The sequence below is a fragment of the Notolabrus celidotus genome, chromosome 4 (assembly GCF_009762535.1).
Source record: "Notolabrus celidotus isolate fNotCel1 chromosome 4, fNotCel1.pri, whole genome shotgun sequence".
Lineage (NCBI taxonomy): Eukaryota > Metazoa > Chordata > Actinopteri > Labriformes > Labridae > Notolabrus > Notolabrus celidotus.
Window position 1 is genome coordinate 37,259,711 of NC_048275.1, and position 10,244 is coordinate 37,269,954.

Consider the following 10,244-nt stretch of genomic DNA (forward strand, 5'->3'; position numbering starts at 1 on the left):
CAAACGTGTGTATCTCACGCTCAAAGTTGAAGATAAATAAACATGCTGGCATCTCAGACGCAACCATTTCCTCCTCAAATAACCTGAAATTTAACCCCTCATTCTGCACATCCAGGATTCAATCAGACATTAAATGTGTCCACAGAGTGACTCAAATCTCCCGTGTTGAAACACATCAAACAGAGACATCACAGAAAGCATGAAGACTGGGATAGTGGTTATAAAGCAGCTGATTTACGGCTGGCCTGAGGTGATCCGACCATTGCATGGTGAGTCTCTGGTGTGTCAGTACCAGTAGGGGTCTCCACAGACATCCTTGGTGTGATGGTGAACCATACTCAACAGCCTATTTGGTTGTATTATGGTAGAATCACAGCCTCCTCGTGTTGGACGTCCTCCCTGATGCTGCTCTGAAACACACATATCCTCCAGATCCTCCTATGGGCCTGTGCAGCTTTAACCACCAGAGTTCATTTCCTGGTTGAGTCTCACTTTGTCTTCTCTAACCTCCTGCAGCTCTCGTGAGAACACTTTATCATAAACACTGAATTCACCTGATTTATGTTATCTTTCTGACTCACTGTGTCTGTGGATTCATGTGTCGTTTATTAACACAATGAACAAGGTCACACAAACTAAGTGTGACAGCCTGACACCAGCTCGCAGTCGATATATTTAGCATGATGTGACTATGAGAACACCATACTCCAGAGTGTTGGGTGTAATGGCTGCTTATGATGCTAGCTATCATTTGTGATGCTCATTTCTCTTTGGATGTGTGACTAAGATGAAGGACGACTTGTTGAAAACTCAGAGACCTCTCCTCCATGTAGGAAGAACGCTTAAATACTCCTCCTGTCGTCAATCAGAAGGAAAGAAGTCTTTAATTTACGTGTTTCCAGTTGAATTTCCATAAATACTTTAATCTTTTTTAAAAACACCGTTTGTATTCTAGCTCTGGTAAATGTGTGTGTACACGGTTTACATGCATGTGTGTGATATTTTGGTGGAAACTGAACACGAGTCTTTTCTCCTCCCCGGCCATTGTGTGCGTTTGAGAGGCCAAGATGCTACGTCCTCAATCTATTTCCCAGGCTGGGGCTCTGCACCACAGCTTGAGAAGCACAGGTCCCTTTTAGTCGCTCCCTTTTTAGCCTCCTTTTTACCTTCCTCAAACAATGGACCCTGCCCCACTCTAAGCCAAAGCCCCCCAAACACTCAGTGAATAAAGTTAGTCCAACATGCGGCCCTTAAACCCACCCCGAGACTGCTGCCGGGCAGCCACACTCGCAGAATTGTTTGTTAATAGTCCAATTAGATAATTGCCATCTTTCACTCCTTTTCCTCTCTGTTTCCCATAAAGGCATGAATGGCACTCGGGGAGGGGGGCTCCTTCAAGAGGGCTTCTGGCCAGCTAAGGTGACAAGAAGGGCCAGAGAATGCTCCTTGCACTAGGCCACTGGTTTGAATTGAATCATTGTGGCCTAATCAATGGTCTTATTGGATTACTGGCCACTGCTGTGTTCAGAGATATTGTTGCACTGACAATGAAAGTAGCTAAGAGTTGGTGGTTCGGTGGGTGGGTAGTGGGCTGGAAGGCGAGTGTTGGAGGGAGGTTGGGGCCATTCCAGAGGTATGTGTGTGTGTGTGTGTGTGTGTGTGTGTGTGAGAGAGAGAGAGAGAGAGAGAGAGAGAGAGAGAGAGAGAGAGAGTGAGAGTGTAGGCAGCCGAAGCACTAATGACAAGTTTTGTTCCCTTTTTTGTCTCTTCAGTCGTGCAGGTTGAGACTGTGAGAGCTAAAGATGGCTTCTGAGGTGCTGCCGATTAACAGCTGAATATGTGTTGTTAGAAGAAGCACCGGGTAGAGAGCTCTGAATGCACTCAGGACAACGACGACGGCGACGAGAACTTTAACACACTTCCTGCCGAAGCAGAGCACGGCGTCGCTGCAGAGCTCAAACTTGCCAGGCCGATGCCTTCGTAAAATTTTGATCGACGTGGATTTGTTCGTTATTCCTTTCACTCGTCTCCCTCTCTCCCCCCTCTCTCTCTCTCTCTCTGGCTCTCCCCCAGCGTCTCTTGCCTACAATAGCATAGTGGTGAGATCCGCACATTGCAGAATTCCATTGATTGGGGAGAGAGAGCCAAAGAGAAAACGGGATCAAAGTTCGCGGACATGCTGCGGCAATCAGGTTCGCAGTGAAAAGTCGGGGGAAAAAAAGTCTGGCCGTGTTCTGTGGACGGAAGAATGAAGCACCCGGGAACTTTTTTCAGGTCTGGAAGAGTCGTACCCCTGTGATTGTGTGCGCTCATGTGGGGTTCAGGGAGGGTTGGTTGCAAGACAAGACCAATCATTTGTCTTGATTCTCTGGGCTGAGAGCAGGCAAACTGAGGGGGACGGGACGAGCAAAACCCTCTATCAAGACCTGATCTATTTCCCCAAACAATTTAGTGTATTCATGAGGTTACGCAAATGTGGAGGCAGCAAAACTACCGTAATCAATTGAAACAGCGAGTGCGCACCCATGCCTCTGATTATTTGGAGATCATCTATCAGCCTGGTGTCTATGTGACGAGGAAAGGGGGGCTCTGAATTACTGTTGAGTTTCATTGAGAAGTCCATGATCATTGGGCAGCGGAGTTTGGTCAGTCATAATAGGGCTCCTTGGTCGAGCGAGGGAACTATTTGAGCAAACATTAGATAGCTGACTCTGCCCTGCTGAAAGGTGCTGTTTTGATACTAAAACCCACACTGTCCAGACCATCTGGTGTGCCGTGTTCTGCGTAATCTCCTTTTTGTCATCTGACAAAGGAAAAAAGAGGCGGACAAGCTCCGAGAGGATAAACTGAGCATGGAGGTCAGGTACAACCAAGAGACGGATGCGATGGGGCTAAAGAATGGACTAAAGAAGGGGAAAGATGACAAGGAGTCCCAGGGCAACTTGTCCAAAAGCTTCCTCAAGGAGCAGCAGGACTCCTTCTCCCCCTCTGGGACCGTGGACAACTGCGAGAAAAACAGGGGGAGCACGGGGGACCCGGACTACTGTCGGAGAATACTGGTCCGAGGTAAGGCTTCAGGTCTTTCTTTTAGCTTCTGGAACCTGCAGTGTCACCTTTCAGAGATTATAGCGCTTAATCTGACAAAAACAGAGTTTAAAACGCTGCTGGATTACACACATTTAAGATCAGAAACACGAGACGGCCTCTGAAAGAACAAAGTTAAAAAATCTGCTTTTATTTTAGGACTAATGTTTTTGTTTTATCAGCTGAAGTAAAAGAAAAATAATCTTTTCTTTTATTTATTTATCGTTTTTTATTTATTTAGACTAGAGAAACGATTTAAAGGAGAGTGAAACCTCTGCTGTTTCTTATTCACTTTGAGTACAAACACATTAATGTTAGAAAACTAAAATAATTATAACGGAAAAATGTTAAATTGTAATTTACAATTATTGTTAAAAATGTGCATCTTTAATTTAAATCCTTTTATAACCACAGTTTGTTCTGTTGTATTTTTTGTTTTGTGTTTTTTTGTAACCATCTTAATTAGCTCCACCTTTTCTCTGATTCCTTTCTTTAATTTCCCAAATGTTTGATTTTTAATTGAGCAAAAAAATGTTTGATGTTTTAAAGTTTAAAGATTATTTATCTACGTAGAAACGCCTGCAGGCTTTATTCTGTTTTCATCACACGCTGCGTTCAGGATGATAAATTTATGAGTCCTAAATATTTCACCACAGAGTTTGATTTTATTGATATTTAATGTCAACAAATCATCTGACAAATTGTGTGTGTGTGAGTGTCAGCTGTAATTTATGTATTTATGTGCTGTGTTGGCCCAACAAAAAGAGTGTGTGAAAACAAACCAGGAATATACGTTCACCAGAGACAGAGGATTAGTTCTGCAGGACACAATGAGACAGACTCAACACTAAATGCTTCTGATGAAACATTTTGATCATTAAATAATCTGTTATAAATTACATGCATTTCTTTAAATACCAGATTTAAAAAAAACATCCACGTACTAATCTCAGATATTTTTAATTAACATTACTCAGTGATGTTTTTTTTTCTGTTGTAGTAACACGTGGATCAATTACACCACTGAATCATCTTTACATCATTAATTCTAAATGTTCTGTAACAAATTATGCCTTATGTAGGGAGCATATTTGTGCATTTAAATTAATATTAAAATATATTTTATGGACATTTGGACTGATTTTACCCCTCACTCCTGTGTGACAGAGATTTGTTAAATATTCAGGATTTAATCTGATATTTCTCCCTCTGTGGTTTTAAATGCACAGACCTTATCTGAGATCTTTTTATTGAACATGTGATTTACCTGCATTAAACACATATTTAAAAGTGTTTCTGGATCATCTGTGTTATGTTAAATATGTTCCATGTTTAATGTGTAAAGATGTGTAGTTGGAGCTGCTCCATCCTTCCCTCTGCTGCCTTGTCACTCATGTAAACTGCTGTTTACTTGCAGATGCTAAAGGCTCCATCCGAGAGATTATCCTGCCCAAGGGTTTGGACCTGGACCGGCCCAAGCGAACCCGCACCTCCTTCACTGCAGAGCAGCTGTACCGGCTGGAGATGGAGTTCCAGAGGTGTCAGTACGTGGTGGGGAGGGAGCGCACAGAACTGGCCCGTCAGCTCAACCTGTCTGAAACTCAGGTGTGTGTTTGCATCAGACATAAAGCTCACGTTTAATGTAATCACTTCATTTGAAGGGACTTTGATATTTCTGTTGTTTCTTATTACAAACTTGATGAATTTAGACGAAAACGTGAAACTCAATTGATTTAAACTGCAGGTTTTGAGTCCAGTAATAAACTAACTCTGTGTCACATGGATCAGTTATTGATGTGAAAGGTAAAATCATGATTTAATCTGATCAGGGCCTGTGTTCAAACACTGGATGTAAACAAACATGTGAGGTGACACTGATCCTTCCACAGTGTGAGTATTTAGTGTTTGACATGAGCCGTGTTCAGATCACAGGTGAACCTTAAAGGATTACCTACAGCAGATATCTGAATCCTTTTAAATGGATTGCTTTTTAATTCACTCCATCGATGCGCTCCATGCGAGTCAGATACATCGAAGGCAGCTGTTGTAAAAACCGCAGACTTCCTCTCCACGTCATGTGTGTGTGAGGTCAGCAGTGGGTCAGCTGCGTGGTCCGCTGTGTGTGTGAACTGTGTTTGACACCAGATTCAGAGACCAGTCACCCGGTCACCCTGTGACTTTTGGGACCCGAGGGAACCCCGGCTTTCTTCTACTTCTTCTTCTACGCTTTGAGTTCACTCATGTGTTTATCTATTTATTTAGAAAATGTGCAAAGCGGCTAACGGTGCCTCCTGCGTGATCTTTGGTGTTAATGTGTTGTGGCTTTCAGCGCTGCTCTCGCACTCAAGGTTAACCTTTTGTCACAAAATGACACCGCAACCCACAACTCTAATCTGTTTGTTGATGTACAACAAGGTCACTGCATCCATTACTGACAGCTATGGAGATCTCCTCTTTTCTCTTTTTACGTTGAACATTTTACAATCTATTGATTTGGTTTTGACGTGTGTGTGAAGGTGTTGTTCGTCTCACGCTGAAGACCAGTGTAGCTCCCTCAGAGACTTCCAGATCCTCGCTTCATTTCTCATCTTTTAATGACACTGTGCTTAAATTATCACTTAGTTCCACGGCACTCAGCAGTTGTTACGTGGAGGCCATTTTCTGTGAGCACACCTCATCACCTTTGTTTGCTTCACCTTGTTGTTTTCTGAGCTCTGGAAATGTAAAGCGAGCCGGGTGTGTTCAGACTTCTTTACATTGCAAACAGATTACGGCGGATTGAGCGTCAGAGCTTTTTTCAAAAGGTGTAAAATAATTATAAATGGTGATGAAGAGTCAACCCCCTCCTCACTCTCTCTCTCTCTCTCTCTCTCTCTCACACACACACACACACACACACACACACACACACACACACACACACACACACACACACACACACCTCTGAAGTGAAGGAAAAAAATAATGCAATGTGATTGGACTAGCAGGAGGCTTGCTGCTGATTGGTGCGTGCACATTTTCTGCCGTACAAAAGCAATCAGGTGTTTTTAAAGGAGCTTTACGTGCATCACAAAAACATACACATGGATTTAAATACTTTTAAAATTCAAATATTATTCTGTGACCGAGACACAGAACAACTGACGGATCAGAACAAGTCATTAAATGACTTCAGTGAGGAGGGAAATGAGAGTCTCAGTGCGTTCATTAAAAATGATCTGAGTCTATATTTTAAACCTTTATCATAAAGTAAACAAATAAAGGGTTTGAGTTTTGATCATTGATTAGATTTAAACTGTACATGTCTTTTTTGAAACCTTGATTTGTGTTGAGATGTCTGAAATAAAAAAGGATTGCTGTGTGATCGTGAAACAAACACAGTCATTTCATTTTCCATCAAACTGAGAGAAGATTTTGAAATCTGAGAATATTTCACAACCTGGGCAGCTTTCTTTGATTTCCTGAGTCAAATTTAGGACTATGTCTAAAATTGAATTAAATTCTGCAAAGACAGCTTAAATTTTCAAGGTGAGGAAACCTTAAAAGAAGGCACCGCTTGATGAAACCTCTGCTGCTGGTGGCCATTTTAAATTTGTGGACAGAGAAAATAAAAAGATGTGGGAGGAAAGAACAGATGAATGTGGTTTTTAACATCACTGTAGACTAAATGTTTATATTCATGAACGTCATCTGAGGTCATTATTTACTCTGCGGTGAGAAGCTGCTGAACTTTTATAACTTCTTTTACAAAGAGCAGGGAGTAGACCTGCTCTTTGTGGGTCTACAGATAACTCTGATATCAGTAAAGACTGATTTAGTCTCTTTCTCCAATAAAAATCAGGAATTATTAATCTGATAATGTTGAATTATGTCATGTCTCTCTCTCTCAGCCTGAAACCATGTCACGCTCCGTCCACCAGCAGCTCATCCAGTAAACAGCACAGTGTCGTATTGTTAATTGTTTTGTGTAACACCGGTCCTTTGTAGGTCGACAAAGACTAAACGACACGAGAGAGCCGAGTGTTTGGATCTCGGCTCACGCTTGAACCTTTTGTAGAGCGAGAGGCTGAGAAAGTGACGCAGCCGTTTACATATGAAAGAGCGTCTCTGAGCAAGTTCTGATTGAATTAACCTCCTGCCTGTGAGCGTCGCACAGTCCCCACCCTCCGATGACTGAATGAAATCACTGCAGCTTTTGATCAATCAGTCTGCAGTGATTACCAGGTGACCTACGTGTCTCTCGCTCTCTCCATGTGTGTGTTACATGCCTGCACATACAGCCTCTGTGCATCACTTGTTATCTAAAGGAAGGAGCGGCTGCAGGCGGGGGGATTGACGGACGCTTTGCTTCCTTTGATTTGTGAAGCAAAGTGTTGGCTAAAAGCAATCAACTTAATCTATACAGACACACAGTTGTATGGCTCATGGTGCAATTATCTCTGAGTACTGAGATCATCAGATTATTTCTGCACTGCGATCACGAGCCGTCATACAGCAAGTGTGTCTGTGAGTTATTACAGGTCACTCTATAGTGATACACCACCAACATGAGAAGTTTTTGGATGTTGAGTTTTGAATCTTGTGTTTTGAAGCTAAACTTTTGGGACCCTGACTGAGCCGCACATGCAGGACAAAATGTTGCACTTGAAAAGAGGACAATAAAGTATTTTCTGTTCCTCCATTCTTTAAATCATGATGCATGAATCAAAGATCCCACATATGTCCCTAAAAGCTGTTCCTCTCCTCTCTCCAGGTGAAGGTGTGGTTCCAGAACCGGCGCACTAAGCAGAAGAAGGACCAGGGGAAGGACTCTGAGCTGCGTTCTGTGGTTTCAGAAACAGCGGCGACCTGCAGCGTCCTCAGACTCCTGGAGCAGGGTCGCCTGCTGACTCCTCCGGGCCTGCCGGGCCTGCTGCCACACTGCGGCGGTGGCACGCTGGGCTCGGCCCTGCGCCCTCCCTCCATGGCCATGGCCAGCAACGGCAGCAGTAGCAGCAGCAGCAGCGGGGGCAGCACCGGCACAGCGGGTGGCAGCCCTCCCCTGCCCGCCGTCACCAGCTCAGGGACGGTGCCGGGCCTGCAGGGCTCGCCGGCGGCTCACGGTCTCTTTAGTTTCCCCATGCCCTCCTTACTCAGCGGCGTGGCCACCCGCATGTCCTCAAACCCGCTCTCCATGGCCGGCTCCCTAGCTGGGAACCTGCAGGAACTCTCCGCCCGCTACCTGAGCTCCTCTGCTTTTGAGCCTTACTCGCGGACCAATGGCAAAGAATCCATGGACAAGAAAATCCTGGAATGATGCCTTTCTTCTTTTTCATAAACGGAAAAACTGTTTCTTCAAGAAATATTTTGTTTCACTTCTTGGCTTTTCTGTCTTTGTTCTGTTTTGCCTGTTCTTCTCTGTCATCATGTCTGTGTCATGTTCTGTAGCAGTTCATGTATTCTGGTTGCACATCTGGCGCCTTGTACAAGGAAGAAAACAAAGACCTACAAAAGCTCATCTAACAAAGACAGGGGTGTGTGTGTGTGTGTGTGTGTGTGAGCGTGTGTGTGTGTGTGGCTGCGTGAGTGTTGTGGGGGTTGGAGAGATTTTGCACAAAATGTTCATATAGGATTTTGTTACAGAGAGACACTCTGAGGAGACTATCTTTCAGGTTTCTAATGTGTAGTGATGACTCCAAATCCTAAACACAGAGGGGCGCAGAGAACCGGCCGCCTCAGACCACAAAGGCTCTACTGATGCATTTAAAGGTGCATTAAGAAAAACAGGAAGTGCAGGTTTGAAGACAGCGTGAGGTGACGGTACCTTCATGAGTTGTGTTAAATCATTTGATTGTTTGTGCGATGACTGTCACTGCAGTGAGTAGATTTAGAGAACATGTTGTCAGACACCTGAGATCCAATCAGCTGATCCCCCCAGACATTAAAGCAGCATTATGAATGAGAGGCGAGCTTGATATCTAAAGGTAGTGAGGATGAGGGAAGGCGCCTCTGTTTGAAGGTCACTGTGAGGCCAGGTGTGAACGCAGCTTCCTGTGCAGACTCACAGAAGCTCTGTTTGCCCCGCATCTGGACCAGAACCTGATCCAGGTGTCCCACAGTACGATGGCTTAACTGTTCAGTGTTGTTCTTTACGTTTCAGTGGGAATATTTAACATTTTACAACATTTTTCACTTGCTGTCCTCAGAACACGGAGTCCGACACGTTTTTGTCTGTGATTTTAAAATCACTGTGAGTTCTCAGAGTGTCAGTGAACACTTTCTATTCCATGCCGGAGCTAAAGCACAGGACTTAATCTAAGGAAGGGTGGGGGTGTGTAAGAAAAGCTTTTCAGCTTTACTAAACTGTTTCTTTGTTGGACACTACAAGGTAACAGATTTTTAGTTATCAAGGCGATATAATGATTTCCCTCCTGTGTGACATTTTCAGAAATCCAAGACCTTCACAAAAGATTTTAGGCAGACTGACGCATGTGGAGGCTGAATGGAATTATTGTAGTATAAAAGAACTGGAATTGAAAAATGTACCTTAAATTGTTATTTTATTGTAAATTATTCACTTATGTAATTAATAGATTATTAGTATATCTGAAGCATAATGAATGGATGAATGTATTAGCGGGTTGGGGAGTCAATCAAAAGCTCTTTGGTGCTGTTGTTGTGAAATATCTTGAAACTTGTGAAACGTGCGGTACAAATGTGGATATATATTATGTATATGGCTCCAGACAAAGACAAGTGTGTTTTTCATTTCCTTTCATACATGTTGCTATGAAACAAGTTGTGATAAATTCATGACTGTTATACCTCATGCCGCTCGGCCTGATGTGTGTCAACCTCTTACTTTATTCATTATTCATGTGGGGATGAGGTGATGACCCTCAGTGAGAAAACCTCTAACACTGGAATAACGGGAGTCTAAAGAAAGCCTGTGAGTGTGTGCAGACGTTATCAGTGGGGAGCTCTTAATACTAATCAATGGATTTGATTAGAAGTCAAACAGAGTGAAAATATTACATTAATGAACATTTAAAAAAGGTAGCATCTCCCGACACTGGACAAGCTCAAAGCAGAGAAAAACAAATATTTAGGATTTAAAAAAAATCTACAAATATTTCTTCATCAATTTCAAAATGCACTGATCAGTTCATTGATTATTTGCA

General features: G+C 43.2%; 1 protein-coding gene across 1 annotated transcript; it reads left to right on the forward strand.

The window, feature by feature from the left end:
• Positions 1–1,765: 1,765 nt before the first annotated feature.
• Positions 1,766–9,891, forward strand: vax1 (ventral anterior homeobox 1). The gene is made up of 3 exons (XM_034681743.1): positions 1,766–3,066; positions 4,502–4,689; positions 7,838–9,891. Exons 1-3 carry the CDS (start codon positions 2,853–2,855, stop codon positions 8,378–8,380), a joined length of 945 nt encoding a protein of 314 aa, XP_034537634.1. The 5' UTR covers positions 1,766–2,852; the 3' UTR covers positions 8,381–9,891.
• Positions 9,892–10,244: the final 353 nt, after the last annotated feature.